Source organism: Hoplias malabaricus, chromosome X1 (assembly GCF_029633855.1).
Source record: "Hoplias malabaricus isolate fHopMal1 chromosome X1, fHopMal1.hap1, whole genome shotgun sequence".
In the NCBI taxonomy this organism is placed as follows: Eukaryota; Metazoa; Chordata; class Actinopteri; order Characiformes; family Erythrinidae; genus Hoplias; species Hoplias malabaricus.
Window position 1 is genome coordinate 19598733 of NC_089818.1, and position 26650 is coordinate 19625382.

General features: G+C 43.0%; 1 protein-coding gene across 1 annotated transcript in view; it reads left to right on the forward strand.

The window, feature by feature from the left end:
• LOC136675477 (receptor-type tyrosine-protein phosphatase mu-like) overlaps positions 1 to 26650 on the forward strand; it is a 244894-nt gene that overhangs the window by 157849 nt on the left and 60395 nt on the right. Inside the window, exons 13-17 of the mRNA XM_066652026.1 lie at positions 13712 to 13988; positions 16830 to 16866; positions 17360 to 17434; positions 19918 to 20053; positions 24080 to 24109. Of these exons, the coding sequence (XP_066508123.1) occupies positions 13712 to 13988; positions 16830 to 16866; positions 17360 to 17434; positions 19918 to 20053; positions 24080 to 24109 (555 nt within the window). The remainder of the gene's footprint in view (positions 1 to 13711; positions 13989 to 16829; positions 16867 to 17359; positions 17435 to 19917; positions 20054 to 24079; positions 24110 to 26650) is intronic.

The window sequence follows — 26650 nt, forward strand, 5'->3', positions numbered from 1 at the left end:
AAGGCTCGGACAGCTCTCAGTGCAGCTGCCAGTGACTCTGCATCTGCACCAGTAATGACTCCATTTACCTCGCAGCTAAACCCCTTTCCCTGCTATTTTCATTTTCATAACAGTTTTTATCTATTTTCTTCCTCTTTTATTGTTTGTGGATTTGATCCCTTTGAGTAAGCTATTGGCCTTTGAAGCCGAGAACAAAGTAGATGTGTGTGTGTTTGTGTGTGTCAGATAGAGAGAGAGAGAGAGACACCAGGAGAACTCAGCCTCTGAACTGCTTTCATCTGTTCGCTCTGTCTGTGCCACCGCAGGCCGCTGGCTGTCCCTGAGCCTCCAACATATACACGCTCCCTATCTCTCTCTGCCCATCTCATTAGTAAATAGTACACACTTTTACGGCCTCAGAAATTTAAATCATGTGTCGAGGGCCTGGACTGCCTCAGTAAGCTCAGTGGCGGGTTCCACAGTGTCTCCCCAAAAGTCCTGGAGGTCTTCCTGGCGAAACTTTTATGAATCTTGGAGCACTTTGGCTCCGTGGGCCCAGAAGCCCACGCAGATTTAGCACAAAGAGTTTTCACCCTCAGGTCAACAGACTCCTTTCTTTCCATTGGACGCTGCATCGGATTTAATAAGTGTAGGATAATGCCGTTCCAGCAGTGTGTTTTGGAACTCCACAGGGATGTTTTATATTGTTATCGCAGCGAGCACAATGCACCACACATTAAAAAGTGTAGCGAATGCCCTGGTAACCACACCACATCATAACCACGCCACAAAAAGGAAGAAAAATAAATTACTTTCAATGTACCAGGAGTGTAATCCGAAGGCGTCTGACACAGTTTAAATTTATGGGGATTACACAGGAAACGTTTGAAAGGTTTACCCTGGTGAACACTCCTTTTATTTAATCCCAATCTCCAGTGTTTAATCTGACAAAGTCGTATTCAGCAAGGTACAGCGAGGACATGTCGGAGCTTCTTAATGAAAATGAATAACGACAATAATACAAAAAAATAATAATAATAAAAATCTCTTTATTCCAATCCCACATTTAATCTCTGTCTCCGTGCTGTACTCTTTCTTTGTTATTGCTGAGAATCAGGTGGTGTATTATCAACCTCTCCGCTGGCAAGAGTGGCATTCTCTCAGTAGAGTAATTACAAAAAGGCTGATTAGAATTACAGAGGCATCATGAGGGGAGGCTTTCATTAATTATCTTGTGGGTTCTTTCTTTGGTTTACTCAAACAAAGTCTCTCTCTCTCTCTCTCACACACACACACACATTCACACAAAGGAGACTCTGATTAATCTTTTAAAATCCTGACTTTGGTTTATGTGTCTTTACATTGCCGAGGGCAAGATGGTGTGTTTTGTAACATAGGCTCTAATAGGAATGGTGTCATTTTAATTAGATTAAGACGATGAAGCAGAAATATCAATGGCTTGATTTCACAGTGATCACAGTCTGGCGAGTCAGCTGTTTTTGATATGCAAGTTTGATATTTGCTTTAATAAGAGAATTAAGCATGCTGCGTGCAGTTTAATGTGTCTACAGATACCGAAGGCCTCAGGTGCTTCATCAGTCTGAGATAAATGTGTGTGTGTGTGTGTGGATGGGTGGGGGGGGGTTGAGCATATCGGTACCTGGTAGAATAGTGTATATAATTTTGTGTGTATTACTGTGTGTTTATACGATGATTCCTATATTTGCACAGCACTGTTGTCATTATGGAGAGGTTAATTTAGTTCAAGTTAATAGTTAATTATTTGAGATACTGAAGGTTTATAATTTCATACTATGATTCAATGATGATTAATTAGAGTCTATTTGTTTATTTATAAATTCGGTTTCTGTAACTGATTCGTCCTGATCATGGTGTGTCTGGAGTCAACTAAAATCATAAGGTTCAATAGAAGAACTCACACTGGACATGAGGCATGAGGTGATCAAATATCCTTCATCAGTATTTCAGACCGGGCATCACACACTCACTTACTAACACTATCATATATTCAGTCACACACCCACAGCTGTGGACAGTTTTGCAATGGTCAATCCAGCTACCAACATGTGTGTTTGGACTGTGGGAGGAAACCCGAGCACTTAGAGGAAACCCACGCAGACACAGGGAGAACACACCACACTCCTCACAGACAGTCACCCTGAGGAAACCCACGCAGACACAGGGAGAACACACCACAGCATGTATCTCCGTGTCTGCGTGGGTTTCCTCCGGGTGCTCCGGTTTCCTCCCACGGTCCAAAAACACACGGTGGTAGGTGGATTGGTGACTCAAAAGTGTCCGTAGGTGTGAGTGAATGTGTATCTATGTGTGTGTGTGTGTGTGTTGCCCTGTGAAGGACTGGCGCCCCCTCCAGGGTGTATTCCCGCCCTGTGCCCAATGATTCCAGGTAGGCTCTAGACCCACCGCGACCCTGAACTGGATAAGTGCTTACAGATAATGAACGAATGAAGTATCTGATAGATACCGTAACCAAACCAGTTGTGAATGTGAATGTGTAAGCAACTAGTTCATTATACTGAGAGAAATCACCAGTATATTACTGTTGTGTGACTCTGTTATCACTTACAGCTTACATCCCCAGTCTATATGAGTGAAATCTGGTCTAATTTCTAATTTGTTGTGCCCAGGAACGGCAGAGACCTGTTGACACTACAAGGACACTACAAACTACAGTGCAGTCACTTATGTTTTATTTTCATAGTCATATTTAACTTGTTTGTTTGTGTGTGTGTGTGTGTATCTGGGTTTGTTTTAGGAGGTCCAGGTACACAGGAATTGTAGCCATACTGTATGAGAGAGAGAGAGAGAGAGAACAAGGCCAGCAGTGCTGTGCTTTGAAGATGGCAGTGTCTCTTTTCTTTTGAAGAAGTTTCTGGATGGCAGCTATCTCTCTCTCTTTCACCCAGGTTCACTGAGCCATAGCTTGTGGCCGTACTCAAAATCTATGAAAACACTCCCTCGCCAGAAAGAAATAATAAAAAAACAGGAGCTGATCCTCCAGCACAAAACAGAGATCCATGTTTAATCTGCGCTGCTGTTGCCTGTGGAGTGATTGAAGATTCAAGTTCCGTCCTATGACTACGGCAACAAATAATATTCTTATGAGGATTATGAAGTGAGTGCACGGAAATGAAACAGCATTAAAGTGGCATTATGCTGTTTAACAGCGGCACTTTTGTTTGTCGGAAACAAGCGCATTGTGGCTCTTTATGTTTAAGATGATGAAGTAATCGTCCTCGCACAGATTGGATGTGGGAATAAAACACTTGCAGCTTGAACAGCAGCTGTCTGCCAACAATTCAAGGGCCAAAGTGAAACACATATGAAACAGTGGTAGAGGAGCAGTCCATTATAACATATCAATAACCCACAGAAGTGGCGCTGCTATTGCAGGCTTCACATTTGATTTCAGATGTGTAATTGTTTAATTAGAGTAGCGCTGTGGTGCAGCAGGTAGTGTCACAGTCACACAGCTCCAGGGGTTCGAGTCCTGTTCCAGGTGACTGTCTTTGAGGTGTGTTCTCCCTGTGTCTGCGTGGGTTTCCTCCGGGTGACTGTCTGTGAGGAGTGTGGTATGTTCTCCCCGTGTCCGCGTGGGTTTCCTCCGGGTGACTGTCTGTGAGGAGTGTGGTGTGTTCTCCCTGTGTCTGCGTGGGTTTCCTCCGGGTGACTGTCTGTGAGGAGTGTGGTGTGTTCTCCCTGTGTCTGCATGGGTTTCCTCCGGGTGACTGTCTGTGAGGAGTGTGGTGTGTTCTCCTTGTGTCTGCGTGGGTTTCCTCCGGGTGACTGTCTGTGAGGAGTGTGGTGTGTTCTCCCTGTGTCTGCGTGGGTTTCCTCCGGGTGACTGTCTGTGAGGAGTGTGGTATGTTCTCCCCGTGTCTGCGTGGGTTTCCTCCGGGTGACTGTCTGTGAGTGTGGTGTGTTCTCCCTGTGTCTGCGTGGGTTTTCTCCGGGTGACTGTCTGTGAGGAGTGTGGTGTGTTCTCCCTGTGTCTGCGTGGGTTTCCTCTGGGTTACTGTCTGTGAGGAGTGTGGTGTGTTCTCCCCCGTGTCTGCATGGGTTTCCTCTGGGTGCTCCAGTTTCCTTCCAAAAACACATGTTGGTTGGTGGATTGGCGACTCTAAAGTGTCCATAGGTATGTGTGAGTTTGTGTCGCCCGCTCCAGGGTGTGTTCCCGCGCTTATTTGTTTGCTTGTTTGTTTTTATACCACTGCCAACCTGCTGTCACTGGGCAAGAACACTTGGAGGAGAATGCTAACTGCTAATAACAGCTAGTGCTGCACTGCGCGATGAGAGATGACATCCTGCCCACCCACAGAGATTAATGCTGGGGATCACCAGGGATAGAACTCACACTGTAGACACTGCACATTTCATTTACATTTCTTATTAGGTGAATGGTAATACCCCCCCCCCCCCCCACACACACACACACACACACTGTGCGGCAGTTATCAGGATTTTTGGAGGGGGTGGTGCATGTGTGTACAGAGCATGGAAAAGTCGATTAAACCTAGTGGAATATCTAAAGGTGCTGTATCAGGCAATTCATGTAAATAAATGGTGTATCAGGAAAAGTGTGGGGTTAATTAATGCAAGGTGAATATAGACATTGTGAACGTCAGACTGATTTATCACATCAGGATTCATTAGAGAATGACGCATTTGACGTATTTGTGTAATTAATCTTCGCTAGTACAAACAGACACCCATACACACTCTCTCTCTCTTTCTCTCTCTCTATCTCTCTCTTTCTATCTCTCTTTCTCTCTCTGTTTCTATCTCTCTCTCTCTCGCTCTTTCTATCTATCTCTCTCCATCTCTCTTTCTTTCTGTCTCTCTCTCTCTCTCTCTCTTTCTATCTCTCTCGCTCGCTCTTTCTATCTTTCTCTCTCTATCTCTCTCACTTTCTATCTCTCTCTCTTTCTATCCCTTTCTCTCTCTCTCTCTCTCTCTCTTTTTCTATCTCTCTCTCTTGCTCTTTCTATCTCTCTCTCACTCTCTCTTTCAATCTCTCTCTCTCTCTCTCTCTCTCTCTCTCTCTATCTCTCTTTCTGTCTCTCTCTCTCTCTCTCTTTCTATCTCTCTCTCTATCTTTCTATTTCTCTCTCTCTCTCTCGCTCTTTCTATCTATCTCTCTCTTTTATTTTTCTATCTCTCTCTTTCTCTTTCTCTCTCTCTCTCTCTCTGTCTCTCTCTCTCTTTCAATCTCCCTCTCATTCAATTTCTCTCTCTCTCTCTCTCTCTCTCTCTCTCTCTCTCCCTCTCTCTCTCTATCTCTCTTTCGCTCTCTCTCTCTCTCTCTCTCTCTCTCTCTCTCCTCTCTCTCTCTCTCTCTCTCTCTCTCTCTCTCTCTCTCTCTCTCTCTCTCTCTCTCTCTCTCTCTCTCACTGGTTGGAACACTTGTAACCAGAGGGGGAAGAAGTGTGTCTGTTGTGCTGGGGGTTTTAAGAGGATTACCGATGTGTCTATCAGTCATGTAGTGTTAGTGTAATGCTCAGAACAGTCCCGCGACAGGCCAAAAGACGCCTCCATCTCAGAAACACACGTCCCGCGCCTGCCGTGGAGAAAGAGGGATTCGGAACGCTGCTCCTTATCGTTCGCGCCAGTCACACGCTCTCTCTTTTTCACACCTTCACCCATCACTCCACGCCAGCCTAGGGCAAGAGAGTCAAGACGAGGTGTGTGGATAACTCTCACTCAGACACACACACACACTCAAACGCACCCACAGATATATTGGGAGGATAATTGAGTGTGTGTGGCTGTGAAACAACAGGCCGCAGCACTCTTGTAGCATGTGTTTATGTAATTGATTGGGCTGAAGGAGCTCAAGCCCAGTCCTTGCTGTCATCCTTTTGAGGCCTGAACTGCTGTTCTTTGCTCTCCTCATTAAATGAAAATTTCAGCAACAAATCACATTTACACAGTTTTCCACTTACTCCAGATGTAGTCCTTCAGCCGTGATCAGGGAGCGCTAGAGCTCCTCTTCAGCTTTGCGCTGCAACAACGAGGGTAATGGTAATGTAACTAATACGTAATGAAAGCTTATATGTTTAAGAATGCGTTTGGTTTTTTTTACCCAGTTTTCTCTGTGTAGCCAATAGCTGCTTGTTTTTGAAGACGGACACATGTTGTAGCGTGAATTATGAACTCCAGCAAGATGCTGCATCTTATAGTCGCCTTGCCAGTCGTAACGTTCACTGTTAAAGCACAGCCGTACATGAGAGTAATCCTCCTTTTTACACCGACTTTAATCCAGAGACTATCCTCTGTCTGTTTACTGCAAAGACAAACAGTTTGTGCCTCCCGCTCCGTCTTCCTGACGTTGTTACAGTGAGAGATTTCAGATTAAAGCGCAGGCGTTAGCTCTGCCTCAGACGCTTGCCTTCTGTATTGTTTTTAAAACGCACCTGGGAGAGATAGCGAGGGGTAGCGAGGCTCATGAGGCGAGGGAGATAGAGAGAGAGTGGTATAGTGGGATGTAGCTCTTGAAACAGTCGCATCTTTAAAGTGGGAGTCGAGAGGATGCAGTGTCAGGCTTTTGCGTGTATCTCAGGATCCCTCTTAAATCAAGCAGATGTAGAGCCTCCAGTGGCACTGCCCGTTTGTTTGATCGGCCAGGCATGCGGTTAGGGGAAACGATTAGTGTTAAAACGAGACAGAGAGAGAGAGAGAGAGAGGCGAATTGTGATTTAGATGCTCCCTTCGCATGCTGTACACATCAACCCAGTACAGTCTCTCTCTCTCTCTCTCTCTCTCTCTCTCTCTCCAGAAAGTAAATCGCACTCTCAGGTCACTCTCCAGTCGATGCCAAGTCAATCCTCCGTAATTGGCGGATGTGGCGCTTGGCGGCTGGCGAGATGGAAAAGCCCTAATTGGTGTCAGAGCTGCCTGCAGCACACGCACCGTTCACACCACAGGTGCTGCCCACAGTCCAGCTCTGACCCCCACAGACTGAGTCCTGGTCCCTTACCACCGTCTTTCACTTTCCAACTCCTCATGTGTCCCTTCTGCCTCACTCCTTCACTGCTTAAGGGTTCACGGCATATCGTTATCATTGCTGATTGATAAATTTGAAATTGTCATTATGATTTTCAGTCTAAAACTGCAGCTACAGTGGATAATGTCAGATAAAGATTAGCACATCAAACAATGAGACAATTGGCAAGTCAATTGGTGTGAGTGACTGTGACCGTGAGTGTGTGTCGCCCTGTGAAGGACTGGCGCCCCCTCCAGGGTGTATTCCCGCCTTGCACCCAGTGATTCCAGGTAGGCTCTGGACACACCGCGACCCTGAATTGGATAAGGGTTACAGATAATAAATGAATGAATGAACAATGAGACAATGCCTCATTGAATTCTATATTCTACATTACTCTGAAGTGTATGAACGTATACCATGCGTCAACTAGGGAAAAAGTCAAAGAATACAATGCATTACACATGTTTGAGAGTTTGTACTAATCCACGTTGTAAAAAAGAAGGTTAAAGCCTCTCTGTACGATGGAATGATTCTCTAATGTGTGACGTAACACCATCCCCCGCCCTGTTGATATATTCCAGTTCTAATTCTATATTAGCTCCTCAGTACAAAACACACTTTACTTTTTATTCAGCTTTTGCCATTGTTCTGTTTCTCTTTCTTCTTTCCTCCACTGCTTTCTAGCACTCTGTCTTTCTCAACTCTCTCATCACTCCATCCGCATGTCACTCCTGTGTTTTAAAAGAGGAAGCCGCTGTCCCTTGTTCCTTTGTCTCTTCCTCTCCCCCTCTCTCCTGGTGCAGAACAGATCTGGCAGCTCTCTCCACAGTCAGAGGTTTTAATCAATTAGTCATAGGGCCGGTGGGAGACGTCATGTCGCGCTGGAGTAAGGGAGCGACAGGTGGGGGAGCGTGTGAGTGTGTGAGTGTATTCTGGCCTCTCCTGTGACTCGTGGCCCTCAGCCATACCGGGAAAAGATGCAGACCCCCGAAAGCGATCTCTCTCTCTCAGCTTCCTGCGAGGATTAGCCCATGTCATCAAGCAAGACAGCACGTCAAGTCTAATTAAATCTACAATATGTGCATATTCTTTTATAGGTAGGTAGATCATGCCTTTAAGGAGAATTATATAAACCTAGAGTGAAAACAATGCGCAATACAATCATTTTGCAGCAGCTGGAGTGATCCTTCACTCTGTAACGTTGATGTATATGAAGCATGTGCATAGTCTAATCGCCAGTAGGACACTTATAGTTAGCACTCGTTACGTTAGCTTGTGCTAGTACTCTTTTAAAAAGATGAGATATTAATATATTCCTAACGGCGTGTTGACACAAAAGGTTCTGTTGTTGTGGGTGTGATCCCCACCCTTGGTCTGTATACAGTTTGGTGTGTTCTCCCTGTGTCTGCGTGGGTTTCCTCCCACAGTCCAAAGACATGTTTTGGTAGGTGGATTGGCGGCTCAGGAGTGAGTGTGAGTGATGAAGTGGCATTTCATGTGTTCCTACATTGAGCCAGTCATTCCAGGTGCCAGCTAACTTTAGTTCACACATTCTGCTAGCTGTAAACTGGTTGCTAAATAACAAATGGACTAACTAAAATTGTGCTCTGTTAGTGCTACTGTTAATGCTACACTTTAGAAGATTGTATATTCAGCTCATGCTGATTTGTTGCTTCATGAAGAGCGCAGAGTGCCTCAACAGAGCTGCTGTCCTGCTAATGTTTATTATAATAAGCTGTCAAATATGCTTGGAGGTTTACAGTTTGTTTGAGTTGTACCAGGTGTACCAGATTTAGCCTGTAAACTTGTAAGTATCAGTGCACATGACTTACAATCTGAGGTAAATGCAGAAACACTGATTAATATGTGTAGATAGATTATAATATCAGCCTGAGTTGTTGCATAAAACTTATTTTTCTTCATTAGCAGTAGATATTTCAGTCTTGGGAAAAGCGCTTACAAATAAAAGTAATCTGTTGATGTAACTGCAGTTTATTATGATAAATAAATATTATGTGGCTGTATTGTCCTGGGGCGTCACGGTGGCGCAGCAGGTTAGTGTCGCAGTCACACAGCTCCAGGGACCTGGAAGTTGTGGGTTCGAGTCCCGCTCTGGTTGACTGTCTGTGAGGAGTGTGGTGTGTTCTCCCTGTGTCTGCGTGGGTTTCCTCCGGGTGACTGTCTGTGAGGAGTGTGGTGTGTTCTCCCTGTGTCTGCGTGGGTTTCCTCCGGGTGCTCTGCTTTCCTCCCACAGTCCAAAAAACACACGTTGGTAGGTGGATTGACGAATCAAAAGTGTCTGTAGGTGTGAGTGAGTGTGTGTATTGCTCTGTGAAGGACTGGCGCCCCCTCCAGGGTGTATTCCTGCCTTGCGCCCAATGATTCCAGGTAGGCTCTGGACCCACCGCGACCCTGAACTGGATAAGGGTTACAGAAAATGGATGAATGAATGTATTGTCCTAAAAAATGTACCTCACTAATTTACTGTACTTATATTACTCCACTCCACTGTTGCTACTCTAGACTCAGCACTGCAGAAACTGCACTATGTAACTTTTGGAGGTGGAACGTTTAGGAAACAAACAACCCCTTAAAAACCCCTCCCAGCCCCCTCGCTCCCCTTGATCTCAGGACAGTGCTGTAAAAGCGAAATATACTCTGCATCTGTAGAGGGAGCCCAGGAGCAAAAAAAAAAGAAAACAGTAAATCTTACCTAGTGTTCCTTTAAAAGTAGAGCAATAAATTCCTTGCATTTTGCAGCTTTAAGTTTACATCAGATCACAGAGTACGTCTGTCTGATTAACTGCGTGATTTAATAATCAATGCTAAAAACATATTGTTGTCACCAATTTGAGATTTACACGCTCTGTAATGCCTCATTTCTCTTAGAGGTCCTTGTTTGTTTATTTGGGTGTTTTGTTTTGTTGTGGTGCGTGTCACGCAGAATTAAGCAGATGGCTAAATGAGTGGGCCGTGTAACTCCGTCTGCTCACGTGAGCTCAGTCGGGTCCCAGGCACTGCCATGTTTCACCAAAACAACACCCGCTTCAGTGCACAACACACTGAATCAGCACTGCTCAATCAAAAGCACACACACAATCTTTCCCACAGTGCTCCATCAGGCTCCCACAAAAGTGCTCTTAGCTAGAAATAACCTCTGCTTTTTGACATGTAATGAAATATATGTGGCTCTGTTGAATATTTTAAAAAGTAATGATCCTCCTTCAGCTGCGCACAGTGACAGACAAGCTGTATAATGGATATAATATATTCTATAAACACAAGGTTAAGGAAATAGAGAAGAAAAAGAGACCTTCGTTGTAATTCTCCACTACCCAGAGTAGTCCTTATATCGAAAAGACTGTTTTTATTGAAAGTTTAGCCGGGTGAAACTTTCTATCTTTGAAATCTTTAAAAGTATTCATAGCCCTTACATTGAATAGTGCTAGTTTTCTACCATATGCATGTAATCCATAAAACAGCATATTGCTGTCATTTGATAATAAAACTAGTTCACCAGTTTTTTCATGCTCAGCACAAACATGAAAGAGGTGACAGGGCAAGCAGAGAGAGAGAGAGAGAGAGAGAGAAAGAGAGAGAGAGATGTGTCGGCCATCTTAGATCCTTAGATCTTCATAGCCATTGGCAGTCTCCATTTTGCCTGAGGGCTTCGGAAGGGGGTCCTATTCATGCCATGCATATCATTCTTGACGGCACATCATACGCCTCGACGTCAAGTGAGACCTTTCTCTTGTCCTATAAAAAAAGAGAGAGAGAGAATTTTATGGAGAATATTAACTACTCTGATGGTTAAACCAGAGAAAAAGCTCAGTTTCCACAGTAACAGAGGAAGAAGGACCTTGCTCAATTGAGGAGTGGAAATGGGTTCAATCTGACTCCATCCTGAGCTATCATCCTGTTTCACACAAGCTTTATGGAGACCTTCACCGTTCAGCCTTTCACAGTATCCACAATGGCCGCCCCAAAAATGCACCGCGTCCGCACACGTATATGGATCTTACATTAAATATGTATAGTGCTGTGGCTTTTGAAATGGGAGATAATTTAGGTCACGCATGAATTCTTTTTTTGTATGAAAATAATTACATGGCCTTTATTCCATAGGAAAATCCAAAATGCCTCTCCAACTCTCGCACACATGGGAGTCTGAAGGATCATGGTTTTATGGTTCCTCTGGGTAGAGCTTACTTTACATTATTCAGGGACATATTATGAAAGCTGCAATCTATAGGTTTTTTTTTTGTTTGTTTATTTGTTTCTCAATGTGTGTGAGGCTATTACAAAAAGCAGCTATTACAGCTATTATTATTTGTTCAAAGGCAACATATGCTATTGACTATTGTGGCAATGGTCAATGATTCATTTGTGATTTTTTACCAACTGTGAGTCAGTGTCAGTGGGAGTGTAACTGTCCATGTTACAAAATATCAATATATTGGAGAAAAGAAGGAGGTGGAGATCAGTAACAAGATTTCCAATGATCTCATCTCTTGAGACCTGCTCATTTAGCACTCTCTCTTTCTCTCCTCCCATTCCACCTCCCTGGCTCTCCTCTCTCTCTCTCTCTTTCTCTTTTATCTGTGATCTGTCCTGGCTTACAGTCCTGCCACCTTTACCCATTCACCTCTGGCCTCTGACCACGCAGTGAGTCCAGGTGTTAATTAACCTTCTTTTTAACAGAGGCAGAGTCTAGCCGCGCTGAATTTTTTTAGCAGATTGTATTTCAGCTCTAAATATAAAGACCCTAGTCCGAGCCACAGGACGCTTAATGACTGATCCCAGTGTAAAAAAGGGATGTGAAAGTGCAGGATGCATAATGATAGTACAAAGTTGTAATTTTGACAAATATAAAAGTATAAAAGCTTGGTGCATGACGGTTATTTATTAAAGAGACACCCTGAGGTGGTGTTAGTGAATTTATAAGGGTCATAGCGAACTGTAATGTAGCGATGCTTTAGGCAAAAAAAAGGCTTTTCATCTGATTTAAATTTGTACTTAATATGGAAACCGTGGAAAAGGGCAGCGGCTGGCTTCAGCCGCACATAAAACACAGAGTCTGATAGTTTCATTAACTACTTTATATTTATATACCCTGCTCTTTATAGTCACAGATAACCTTTTGCTAGCAAGTCTAAACAAACCCAGATTTATTACAGATTAGCCTGCCCAAAGGTCAGATTAGCATCAGTCAACACTCATTTCACTAGCCACTAACAACTGCCTGCTTCCATAGCTCTGTCTGCGCAAGTGACCATCCTCATAAATAAGGTGCTTTCCAGAGGTTGGAACTCATTTTACTGAGTTGTGTTTAACACAAGGATCTTCTCAAGTCTTCTTGAATAATGTAGTTGCGCCTGGAATCAACAAATTTGCAGAGAACATTCTTGTTTTTCTGCTGTGTTCCATCAGCAGTGTTTTCCGATTTTGTCAGTCACCTCTGCAGAGTCTTAAGGGAACAATAATATAAAATAATAACCAATAATATCATGCCCCCCCCTCTCTCTCCACCCTCAAGTATTATGAAGCAGATATGCTGAGCTAACTCGGAGACTCTCCCTGATAGCATGGTTCATTCTGGAATACATCATGGTACCGAAGGGACTTATTGTTATTTCCCATTCACGTTGACATTAAAGAAAAAAAACACATGAAATCAGAATTAAGAACACCACCTAGGGCATTCATAATTACATACTCGATCTGTAGAGCATAATTGGCTCCATTTCAGATTATTATTCTCCTCAACAGTTAGCTTTCCCTCTAATGCATTAGTGAAACTCGGTGCCTGATGTGAGACGTAGTCTGCACTAGGATCATTTATTTAGATTTTGAATATCAGAACATTGTTCTATGTATAAGATCCTTGAGGTTTTAATATTAGTTTTGAAGTCTTTTGAAAATCTTTACTTTTTCCAGGGCTCGGTAGCTGACAGAGTGGATGTATTAAGAGAAGCATGAAGGCCTACTTGACCTTTATGAATCTAAATTATTAAATAGCAAACATGGCCACCGCAGTACCATGGCAAGGCTATATTTTCTTTTCTGCTGAGAGCACTATAGCCACTCTGTTCCTCTGGCTACAATGCTTTGCAATATTGGACATGATTGAGTGCGGTACGTTGGAGGAAGAAGCACCTATGATGGAACACACTTGTGCTGTCTGAGAGCCTGCAAAAGGAGAGGAAGATGAAAGAGGAACTCGCGGAGGGAGATTGTGGTGTAGACTGGAGTAGCCCACTGGCTCTGATTGAAAATGGCTGCGGATTGTGTTGGCCGTCGTTCACGCGTATGAGAATGGAGCCTGGAATTGGATTGGGAGCGCTGCATTTCAAAACAACATCGCTTGATGTGTACACGTTCATTTACATTGCTTTTATCTTCCAGATGTGTGAAGGTACTATGATCATTTTAGTATACATTCAATTTTCAGTTTTGAGGGTTTTTACCGCCTCTCATTTATTTAAACAAAATGGCAGTGGAAATAGATTTGACGGAGATACCTCTGATTTAAACTCCTCATAACCGTGCAAGACTGGACAGAGCACCAGAACTGTCAGCGTCATATTGGCATCTTTAGGAGAGAAGAGGAAATCAAGCTTGATTCTTGAAACAACATTGAAAGTGTTTGGAGAAAACGTGGGTTTTGTTGTAATGTTTCCTCTCGTTTTTTTCTGTCTCCCTCAGTGTTTATCAGGTGGTGGTCGAGGAGGAGAGGCCCAGGAGAACACGTGGTGGTGAGGCAGAGATCCTGCGCTGTTACCCTGTCCCTGTCCACTACCAGAACGCCACGTCTCTTAACTCCAAGTACTACTTTACAGCAGAGTTCCCTTCTAGTGGCATTCCCTCCCCTCAGCCTTTCACTGTGGGGGACAACAAAACCTACAGCGGATTCTGGAACGCACCCCTGCTGCCCCACAAGAGCTACAGCGTCTACTACCAGGCTGTCAGCACTGCTAATGGGGTGAGTACAGCACAGGCACTAACAATGTGTCTTCTATATCAGGTTCAGGTTCCTCCCCCAAATTCACAGAAGGTGGAGAAAGACATCTAGCAGGAACAATGGAAACGGTTTCAGCTTCTACTGAGAACGAGCCTCTGTTTAGTTCAAACACGAGAGCCCAGGAGTGAGGAGCAGAAACACTTGCTTTTTTAGTAATTTTGCTTAGTTCTCTTTATTATCTTTGTAGAAAATTATTTATTTTTCAGGACTGGCTTGTATTTCCACATCAAAGACAAGTAGATGTATGATATCAGTGTCAGCATATGTGGTGTGGTAATGGCAGCAAAAGTCCAAAGCTAAATTCGCAGGCACTCTCTCTCTCTCACACACACACAATGTAGGAGGCAGCCCATTTTAGCTGTCGATGTGTGTTACAAAGCAGCTATCCACTTTGCTCCTGTTAGAGCTGAAAGCATGGACGTTATCGTGGACATGAATAAGCATGACCAGTTAAGGCCTTCCCACCAGACCCTTCAATTCGGGGGATTTTTTTTTTTAAATGCAGAAACACAGCACTGGGACGGAAAGGTTTTCAGCCTTTCTCGGCTGAAAGAAAAAAAAAAGCACTTTGGCCATCAGAGCAAAAGTTTCTCCTCAGGAGAAACTGTGTGAGTGACACCGCCACATTGTTTGGAGAGCACCTGCCTGAAAAGTACTGCACACACACACACACACACCCACTGGGTACATTAACACACTTCTGTTTAATGCATTTCTGACTTTCTCCTTTTATCTCTCTCTTTACCTCTTTCTGTTTCTCTATATTCCTCTCTCTCACCTTCTTTCTCTCTCTTCCTGAAGCTTTTAAAGAAAGCTGCTGTTTAGACTGACAGCATTGACACGACATGCTTTTCTTTAAAAGGCCCCTATCTCTCCGTCAGCGGGCGAGCGAGCGCTCGTCTCTTAATTGACTGAAGACCTGTGTTTTAGTGCTACTGATGAATGCTGACGGGCACTTAGCCAGGCAGCCTTATGCCCGTCTATTCAAGACTGATAATTAATCAAAGCCCACACTCATAATGTCCTTCCTTTCATTTAGAGCTGGAAGAAAATACGGCACCTGACAGAAAATGTGCTATTTCATTGAATAACTAAGCAAAATCTCATATTTATATTGAATTGTAATGAATTGTAATGTATCAAGCGAGCAGGGTTGGTCTCAGGGCAGCAGAGAGCTGAGTTTTAGATCCCTGCATGCTGAATAAATCATAACACTATCAATTATAATGTAACATCTCTACAAACCTATTTCAGAGCTTTGCGCACACTATAAACAAACGGTAAAAGGAGCTTGCCTTAAAGATGTAGTTCAGCTCTTACAAATGGTGCTTCATGCAAATACAGCCATGTTAATTGGTAGCTACTGGTTTTCATAGATTTTTATAATATCATGATTTATTGAGCTGTTATATGTCTGTCAATTAAAATTATAAAACATAAATGTACATAGGTTCACATTAATGGACTCCATTCCAGGAGGCCTCAAGTGCCGTACTGTTTAGCCACATTACATTTATTCATTCATTCATTCATTATCTGTAACCCTTATCCAGTTCAGGGTCGCGGTGGGTCCAGAGCCTACCTGGAGTCATTGGGCACAAGGCAGGAATACACCCTGGAGGGGGCGCCAGTCCTTCACAGGGCAACACACACACACACACACACACATTCACTCACACCTACGGACACTTTTTGAGTCGCCAATCCACCTACCAACGTGTGTTTTTGGAGGAAACCGGAGCATCCGGAGGAAACCCACACGGACACAGGGAGAACACACCAACTCCTCACATACAGTCACCCAGAGCGGGAATCGAACCCACAACCTCCAGGCCCCTGGAGCTGTGTGACTGTGACACTACCTGCTGCGCCACCGTGCCGCCCCATTACATTTATTTTAAGGCTAAAGGTAGTGTGTTGATTCTGTAATACCAGGAATGATATGTAGACGGCACACTACACATAGGCATAATGATGTGATCTCATCTAATTCTTAATGGAAAAACCATCATGGCTGGCTGACAAATAAACCAGTTTTTCCAAGGAACGGGGACCTGGGTCCTCCTCCTCAAATAATTAATAAGTTTAATCAGTTATATGATAACAAGAGAAATCGCCAGATGGTGCTGTCGATGAACGATTAATTTAGCCATCCGCTAGCCCTTCACTGGTGGATAGTTTCTGGTGTATAGCGGACTTGAAAATTAGGTTCATTCCATAAAGTGGTCATTGAGTGGAAGCCCAACGTCTCAAAGAGCACACTAAATGAACGGTAGAACTGAGAGACTAGCATTTCCAATAAGCTTGAAAGCTAGCTAGCACTATCCACACTGGATAATGTTATGACTCAGAACACTGTCCATAACAGAAGGTACCAACCTTGATGCCTTGCTGCCCATGCTATTAGAAGGCTGCATTTGGACAGGAAGGTAGCTGTATCCGAATCACAAGACACACTTTAAAGGCCGGGATTCATGAAGATATAGCCAGGATAGCAGTACGCTAACATTCACTAGCAAGAAGCTCATTTTTAACAAGACATGTGCTGCGTATGAAATGACCCCACAGGATTATGGGAAAGACCTTTATGCTGCTTTAAAATAGCAAATTTTATTTTATGCAAACTTTTAATTCATATGACTCACTGCATTCCTCACCACACAGCATTTAGGACGTTTCAGACACAACCATTGTTTACTGCATGCTTGATGATGCACTTTGAGAGATCAGTGGTCAATTCCACTCCAAATGTGATGGCTACCCCCAATCTTCACACGTGTTTGTATTTCTTTTTCATTGCAGGAGACCAAAATAGACTGTGTGAGAGTCGCCACCAAAGGTGAGACCACTATATTGGGTTAGCTTGCTGTAGTGGATTGAAATGTCTTATTAGGTTAATGGCTTCATATCGTGCGCACTAATATTAACAGATGATTAAGACTAATTCTATAGTGCTTGTGATTTTGACGAAAGTAATGTTCTTTTCAACTGTGTTAAAGTTGTGGATGTTTTCAGCTTGATTCTTAACTCCTTACACACTCTGGTTGTTCTCTCCCCTTTTTCCTCTTTTTTTAAATCTATTTCTTCTCTCTCTTCTTTTCTGTGTTGTGATTTTCAACATTTGATATATATTTCACTCTATGGATCTCTCTGTTACTCTATCTATCCCTCCTTCACCTGTGTATCTCTATTGTTTCACTCTCCTATGTTCCTCTGTCTCTCGCCATCTTTAATTTCTCTATATTTTCTCTCAATCCTTCTCTCTCTCTCTATCTGTCTATCACTCCCTCTCTCTCTTTCTCTGCATGCTGTTATGGATCTTGCTTTATCAGCCGCTATTCTAGTGACGCAGCTCACTACCCCCTACATCCGCATCGCTCCAGCTGCAGGCGACAACCAACTAACAGGTCAGACACTTACCCTGCCAAGACTGTCTCTGCCTCTGTCTATATGCTTCCATTACTACTCCCATCACCACCCATCACAGACACCCAAAGACGAAGGGAGGGAGAAAGAGACAGAGTGAGATAGCGGGTGTTTGTCTGTGGTTGTGCATGCACAAACACACACTCACATACACACCTACATTTTTCTACAGTGCTGATGCAATACCCACTACTGTTTCTGATAATGTTAAGTAAATATATCTTAAATCTTGGCTCTATATCTAATATTTCTCATCGTTAGATGGGATAATCCTCTTGTTTCTACTCACTGTTACTTTAGAGAATGTGTCTTTTTCCATTGATGGATCATTTACTTCTTAACACAAGTCAAATTATCTGCCAGTGGGATACAACACATTAATAAATAAAGTCATAATACTCACACTGTAGTCGCACTAGATTTGAGATATTCTAACTTGCTAAGATAACATTTTTACATTGCGGTAGACTGCTGTGCCGAAGTGAGTATAAATACACAAACAAACTCCCACAACATATTCGTACGTGACAGTGTCCTGCACTCTCACACTCGGCACACACACTTCCATAAACACTTCACTCTTAGCTGACATGCTTGTTACACATCCATGCTTGCAGGACATCCATATGTAAACACACACACACACAAACACACACACACACACACACACAGACAAAACTATTCACTAACAGGGTGTCTGGATGTAGTGCTATATCTCCGCATGATTGGAGAGGAGTGGGTTTAAAACCTGCAGGGAAAAAAAGTCACACACACATGCACACACACGCACACATCCTCACACCCACACACAGTCGAGCAGAATGTCCCATTTCTCTCATTTGTCATCCTAAACTCACTGTCAGAGGAAACCGCTCTATTCACAGGTGGCTGAGCTGACATGGCTTCTCATTACAGCATAAACACACACACACGCACACCGTGGGACACTCTTATCTATGGGGGAGGGGGGGGGGAGGAAGTCTTGGGCCTATCGTATATTGCCTCCCTGAGGCTATCTCTCCCTGGCAGCTAGCAAGGAACACATAGCTCCAGCATTATCAACTAGCAATGCCTGATGGATCCAGCAAATAAATAGCCCAAAAGTCTCAATGGAATCCTACTACTTTACATTCAAGGTTAAATAAAGTTTATATCTTGGCAACGCTTTTAAACACCAGTGCCAACATTGTGCTGTATTTGCGTGAATGGTGTACAAATGCTCATTTCACACTATTTTCACACGGCTTATTTTAAGGTCATTCACCACTCAGCCACCAGTTTCCAGTCCTACAATCTCTGCCAAGATGAGCATTTAGACTTTTACTGTCAAACTAATGCATTGTCAAACCCCTCAATGTCCCTGTTTAGTTAATACACACATTTATAGGTTTACGTTGGTTGAGCATTCATAAATCCATGTGATTTCACTCAGACTTTTGTGGCTCCTTTACAGATAGTTCCCTTATATTTCATTTATTCATTCATTGTCTGTAAGCTCTTATCCAATTCAAGGTCGCGGTGGGTCCGGAGCCTACTTGGAAACACTGGACGCACGGCAGGAACACACCCTGGAGGGGGCGCCAGTCCCTCACAGGGCGACACACACTCACACATTCACTCGCACACTCACACCTACAGACACTATTGAGTCGCCAATCCACCTACCAACATGTGTTTTTGGACTGTGGGAGGAAACCGGAGCACCCGGAGGAAACCCACGCAGACACAGGGAGAACACACCACACTCCTCACAGACAGTAACCCGGAGGAAACCCACACAGACACAGTGAGAACACACCACACTCCTCACAGACAGTCACCCGGAGGAAACCCACACAGACACAGAGAGAACACACCACACTCCTCACAGACAGTCACCCGGAGGAAACCCACGCAGACACAGAGAGAACACACCACACTCCTCACAGACAGTCACCCTGAGGAAACCCACACAGACACAGAGAGAACACACCACACTCCTCACAGACAGTCACCCGGAGGAAACCCACGCAGACACAGGGAGAACACACCACACAGACACAGTCACCCGGAGCGGGACTCGAACCCACAACCTCCAGGTCCCTGGAGCTGTGTGACAGAGACACTACCTGCTGCGCTGCCCTAGTTCCCTTACAGATTCTTAAAATATTATTAATATTAATGTTTGGTAACTGATTTTTTTAACCACATTATAATAAAGGTTAGGTTAAGTGTAAGTGTTAGGGGTACTTTTGCATACTCAACTTCAAGTTCAAGTTCAACACAGACTGACTCATCTTCAGAGCATCGTCACAATCAGATTAAAGTGAAACCAATGCCATCAATATTAATTAACAATGAAAAGCGAACCGAAAGACAGCTGTTTATTCATGACATGAGAATTGTGATCATTTTAAAGCAGTTTATATTTCTGTGAATTTCTCGAGTGAACTGCCTTTTCCTCTTTGACTCTTCAACAATTCAGGTGCCGCAACTCACAAGCCGAACGCTGTGGAGCCAGAGAAACAGACAGATCACACGGTGAAGATCGCTGGGGTCATCGCTGGCATTCTGCTCTTTGTCATCATCTTCCTTGGTGTTGTCCTGCTCATGAAGAAACGGTAAGTTTTCCTCAAAAAGTAACGGTAACCCATTCAGACACACACAGGTCTTGTTTGTATCACATGTAATTATACAACACTGAAATGTTTCTTGTAGTTACTGCGTAGTACGTCTGAAATTCACTCACTGATTAAGTTTAAAGGTTGAGAACCTGTTATTTTGCCCATGAATGGCCTTTCCATGTTTTGAATTCAAACAGGGTTCGTGTCCCAGTTGTAGAATTTATGATTAGCGTTATAGAAAGTGCTAGAAACGTCAGTGCAAAAGACTAGTCGACATAAACAAGTATCTGCCAGTCTGGGACTAAACTGGGTTATACAGATAGAATTAGAGTTGTCCTTCAAGCGCAACACCCCGAGTGACCATGGGTTAAAAGACGCATTGTTAGGCTTCGTGTGCCTTGGAGGAAGGCATGCACAAGATAGGTGGAGAATGCGGGTGAATAATCATTCAAAAGTGGCTCATGGCCTTGTTTCTCCTAAGAGTAGAGCTGCTAATCACATTCCTCATAATCACATTGATATGCAGTTCATGGGGAGTCTTGTTTTTCTAGACAAGCATCTAAAAGACTTACAAATCTTGGGGGTTTCTTAGTTCAACTGCAGCCATTAATAATGGATTCTCCTTCCAATTTCTTTTTGACCCCTGCTCCATTGCATTGTCAGTGTGATGCTGAATAATTAATCTAATTAAGTTGATAACTCCTGTTAAAATGAGTTTGTGGCAGGGAGAGGGATGTGATGAAAAATTAACGCAGGGAGGCCATCTATCTGTCACCCTCAACCAAAACATGAAGTTTCAGAATCCAAGATCTTTGGAAGACCACTCTCTGCAGCAGAGAATGAGGAGGAGAAAGAGAGACAGTGATTTTGTGTGAAAGCGCAGAGAGAGAGAGAGAAACAGAGGGAGAAGGGAGATGAGAGGGAAATGGTGATGAAAGCTGGGGAACGGTGGAGTGATGGATTAGCTGCAGGCTAGTTTACATTAGCCTGGTCCCCTACAGCCCTCTATCAGAACCCAGGGGCCTCTAGACTCAGTCTGAGCAAATATTCAAGTCCTATTTCACTCATGTACTCACACAAACACACGCGGTGCCTGCTCGTGCTGCATTTGTTCTAGATTAGCTGTTGTCTCTTAGTCACCCATCAGTAAAAACACAGAGGGATTGCTGAATAGAAAAGACCCGCAGGGCTAATATCATCTCCACATTACAATAACCCATACTACCCCTTGTCTCCAATGTGCTTCAACAACTTCATGTAAACACAGCAACACAGAATACCTTTTCCAACTGTGAGCTTAATTCAGAAATAATCAGGCCTTGTCATATTTGTGCCTTAGATATGCCACAAAAAAACACAAGCCCGTCTGGAAGTCTGGAAATTTCCATTCATGAAGCCTATCCGGGGAGAGGTCTGAGTGACAGGCTAAGGTTATGATCACTATGCATAGCCAGTTTAATTGAATCCCTTTTCAATATAGCTTAATCAAATGAAGGGGCGTTTGAATATGTTGTTTTAATTAGCCAGATTAGATTAGAAATGGAAGTGTGCTAGGACATGCTAATCCTCATGTTAAATCTAACCCCGTGGTTCAGTTGATATTACCATTCAGAATCGAGACCAAGGCTCTTTGGAATGTTATTGCAGAAAAACAGTCTCCCCGGGTATAACTGCTCACAGAGTGGCCAATGCCAGTGCAGCAATAACTGAAACCTGGTGAGCCTTATTGTATGAAATGACCCTGTTGCTCACAAATTATAACTTTCTTTACCACGTCTCTTTCCGGCACCTGACAGTGACAGGATTCAAAAACAATAAAAGATCCTTGTAATTTTTTTAGCGCTAAAACCCTACTTTGAAGTAATATGGATTGTAGTTAAAATGCTTATTAAAGGGCAAGCTTCCAACTCAGTGAAGTCAAATTCAGTGACTAATTTTTAGCGTTATCAAAAAAGTACATTAAAAATCTAGGTGACATTTAACTGAGGGGCAGAATTTGAAAGGCTGCTTTATACCTTCATGAGTGCACATCCTCTACAGAGAACATAGATTACTGTTCATGTTCTAAATGTAATTTATGGGGTAAATAAACCGAGATTGGCCGTGCAAAAGTTGATGTCAAATTTAATATCTTGAATTTATTTTTCCACTGTTACACTACACTGATATTTTGAGGGAAACTATGCTGTACAATAAATGTGTCCTCTGCTGACGATGTGATATGTTAAAAATAAACAGAACTATTCATTATTATAGACCTTCATAAAGGCTCATTTCAACAAGCATTGGTTGTTCTAATGGTTGCATTTGTCCATTTTGGTGTCACATCAAATTAGCAAGTTTCTGTTTATGTTATTAAAGGCTAAGCACCACTTAATGGACCTCCATGAATATTTCACATTATTTTAGTTACTGACATATATAAGTATGAATTAAAATGAAAATAGCAGCTTAATTTGCTTTAAAACTGACAATTTTATTAAAATTGACGGAAAAACCCGAGCTCGCTACGGAAATTCTTGAACGCAACAGTGACGTCACTGGTGGACAACAGCTGAACAACGCCGCGGTAAAACACCGTTATGACTGACTGTTATGACAGTATCTAGCTAAATAACCAACGTTATTCATGGCAATAGCCTAGCAATAAGCTAAACTCAAATGTAGAGGTACCGTTATTCTTGTAAATGTGATCGAAGTCGAACTCGAATTCATCCGACACTATAAACCTCCGTAATGCAGCTACGTAGCCGAGTATAATCTGAGCCACCGAGTTTAGCGAGTCAAGCTAACGTTAACTAACACCAAATAAAACAGGCGAAATGAGTGTCCTTACCCTGTTTACCTCCATGTTACAGAGGCTCTTGAACACTTTTCGTTGGTGTCCTTACATGCCCATATTGTTGGAAAAGCGCCAGTGAAATGAGCTACAGATAACGGAGTGAGCGGACGGTCCTTTCCAAAGTGCCCGTTTAAAGTTGACAAATTTACTCCATTTTCTGGATATTTTGGGATCTTTGGGCCTGTGGGCACAGATGTCCCACTGTACATTGAATGATTGCAGCCAAAAACAACACACCTTTTCATCATTTTGCATTAAATTAAATGCAGCTTCTAGAGTTGTTGTCCACCATCTACGTCACAGGCAAGACGCCTATTAGAGTTTCCCAACACCGTTGAGGGGGGGAGACCAACGGTCTTTTAAACCTTATTCCTTGAATTAGTAAGGTTTCTGACTATCAATAAACACAAGTTAGGAACTCAGACTCCATTGTATTTATTTGTTTGACACTTTCATATCGCTGGTGCTTAGCCTTTAAGAAAGGGTTTATTTACATGTCATGAAGCTTTATGCCCTTTGGCAAGGCGTAAATGACGAACAAGTTTATTAATATTCATAGGTTTTAATCGGAAATCACTTTTAGCAAAGTGAACTCGTTTGGTCCCATTAATTATTTCATTTAAATTACAAGTGAGTGAACCAGTGCTTAAACTACTGCACTTCCACAGCTCATCGCCAAACGTTTACAGCTTGTCCTGAGACATGTACTCTGCTTAGGAACCATACCTGGCCCTACAACACGATACGACAGTGTCAGATAAGACTCCAGTTGTAAAGGAAATGCTTTCAGATGTATTATGAAGCCGCATTCTCGATGTAGGGTGTCTAATGCTCATACCATAAGAGTTGTTAAAGTATCTGTATCACTTCTGGTATCACGACATTAGTCATGGTGTTAATAAGAAAGGAAGTAATTTGTCTTGCCCGTCTCTAATAGTCAATCCAATAGTAAGCATGCCAGAGGCCCCCTTCTGCAATCACCGTATCTCTCTTACGTTCACAAGGCCAAACCTCTCTCTCACTCTCTCTAGTTCTCTCTCTCTCTCTCACACACGTATGCCACCATGTCTGCTTTTGTTCATCTTTATCTCTTTTTCAAACATTAATATTTTTTACTTTTTCTTTCCTTCCATTCCATCCCCCCTCCACTGCTTATACCCCTCCACCACCTCACTCGGCAGAAGAACCTATCACTCCTACACTTATTACCTGTAAGTAAACACCTTTGTACAATGTTAGTGCATTTGCTCTTTCAAGCTAGATTTGTACACTATTTCCTGCATGATTAGAACAAGCTCTTCTACTAAGGTCCTCCTATAGACAGGCATTTTATAGCTGAAGTGAAATACCAAGTTTAATCCTCACAGCAAGGAATGAATTGAATTTCAAATCATCAGCTGAGCTTGATTTGTGCAAAGCAAAATCAATATCACTAATGCCGTTTTGAAATCTGATATAGGCTGAATGATTTTTCTATCCGTTGTCAAAGTCTGATACTGAAATGCCTGTCTTTTCACAATCAATGTTTCTACGATGAAAGGGGACCTTGATATCCCGCTAATTATTTTACATTTCCTCCATCTCTCTTCTGAATGATGAACTAACACTCAGCGCTAGTGAGGAACTGAACCCTTTTGCTTTGCTTGTGACGGCAACCGGCGAGAGGAGCAATGGTCGTTTCCACTTTGTGGGAACGTTCTCAACCTTCTCCGTTCTCATCGTTCTCATAATCCTTCTTCTCATTCCAGCCCCCTGCATCCTCATCCTCACCTCTGTTTATTTAATTCACAACAGTCTCCATTGCTTTATCATGTTGAATTGATTTAGTGATGTTTCCTGCATGGTTCATGTTAGCTGCATGCTGATTGGACCCGTTTGCCCGTTGTGTAAGTTGGTGATTGATGAATGGTTGCAGTACTTGGTTTGTTGTTTATGTGTAACACTGAGAATGCCAAGGCAAAGAAGCTCAAAGGAACTGGAAGCAACCCGAGGTCTCCCACGTCAAAAGTTAGCCAAATCCTTTTCTTTATTATTATTATTATTTCTTATTTTATTAAATTTAAATATTCAGTCAACATTTACACATCAAACTGAATTTGTGTTTGGAACCTGAGCAGTTAAAAAGAAAGAAAGAACAAAATGAATGCTACGTAACATAAACTTGATAAGTCTCAACATAACAAGGGATTTATATAATTTTCAGTTTGACAATAACCGTAAGCTAGATTCCATAGAAATTGCATTAGGGTTGGGCGGTATAATGATGATACCGTATACCGCGGTATTTAAAAATGTGGACGGTATCTCAAAATGAGGGCGGAATTTATGACGTGTGTGTGGTGGCAAATTTCTGCTGTGTCTTTAAAAGTCGGCTAAAATGTTTGTGTGCATTTAAGATAGCCACAGGGAGGGGGCGCTGTGGGAGCTCAATTATTGTTGATGTCACGGTCTGAAAATGTGTTGAGAAAACACAAGCCCAGTAGCACACCACAGTTGTAAGTTTAGCGCTGAGTTTGGGTTAAAAGTACATCACAAATTTGTGTGTACAATGGAAGTATAATTTAAAAAAATTATGTACTTTTAACATAGCGCATCAGGTTAGTGTCGCAGTCACACAGCTCCAGGGTCCTGGAGGTTGTGGGTTTGAGTCCCGCTCTGGGTGACTGTCTGTGAGGAGTGTGGTGTGTTCTCCCTGTGTCTGCGTGGGTTTCCTCCGGGTGACTGTCCGTGAGGAGTGTGGTGTGTTCTCTGTGTCTGCGTGGGTTTCCTCCGGGTGACTGTCTGTGAGGAGTGTGTTGTGTTCTCTCTGTGTCTGTGAACGTATCTTTAAAATGGAAATTTCATTACAAAAATATTTTTGTGTGAGTTATTTCATCCGATGTACACAAAATGTAGTTTATATTATAGTCTACTTAATTAAAACTCGATCGTCGTGGCTAGGTGTAAGTCAGCTCTGTTAGGGCTGAAGATGAGGAGCTCGGCAGAGGTTTTGAAGCTTATAGCAAGTGCGTGGCAATCATAGTGAAGCCTCCGTTTCTTCTTCCTCAGTCTCCTCCCAGAGCTCAAGGCAGATTGACGTGGCAGCCTCGTTGGGCCAAGCCGGCAGCGCTAGTGATTGACATGTGTTCACTGCTTAGAGAGGCAGGGGACTGATGGGTAGGATGTGGTTAGACGCTGTAACCGATGGCAACGGAGCCGAGGTGCTCTTCCGGGCCCCAAGGTTTTGTCATGTCATCGATAAGCCGAGGGAAGGAGTGACACCCATGTCACCCCTCGTGTCACCCAGCACGAGCGTCTACAGAGAGGCCATCTCTGAGGAGAACATCAACACACTTATAACCTAAATAATAAAAAAAATAATAACAAATGCCTCAATAACAACAGGAGAAATAGCCCACATATAGCACAGACTTATACATTGTACACCAGAGGTTCTCAAACTTTGGTTTGTGAAGCAGCAAGAGGTGGTATGTACTAATATTAAGGGGTTTATTAATAACAGAATATCGACATAATGTTTCACAGAGTCTCATTAAAATTCGTTTGTGTTCAAAGAAATACAACATGGCCTACACATACGGGGCGGGGCAGGTGTCCTCCACCCTGTATGAAAAGGGTATGCAGTCCAAGTAAAGAAAGCCCAGTTTCAGCTCCTTAATTCACGTAAAAAATGGCTAAATTTGGACTTTATTACAAAAGGGCAAAGCGGAAATGAGAAAAATAAGCTGAGGCCAGCCCCAAGAAATAGTCTG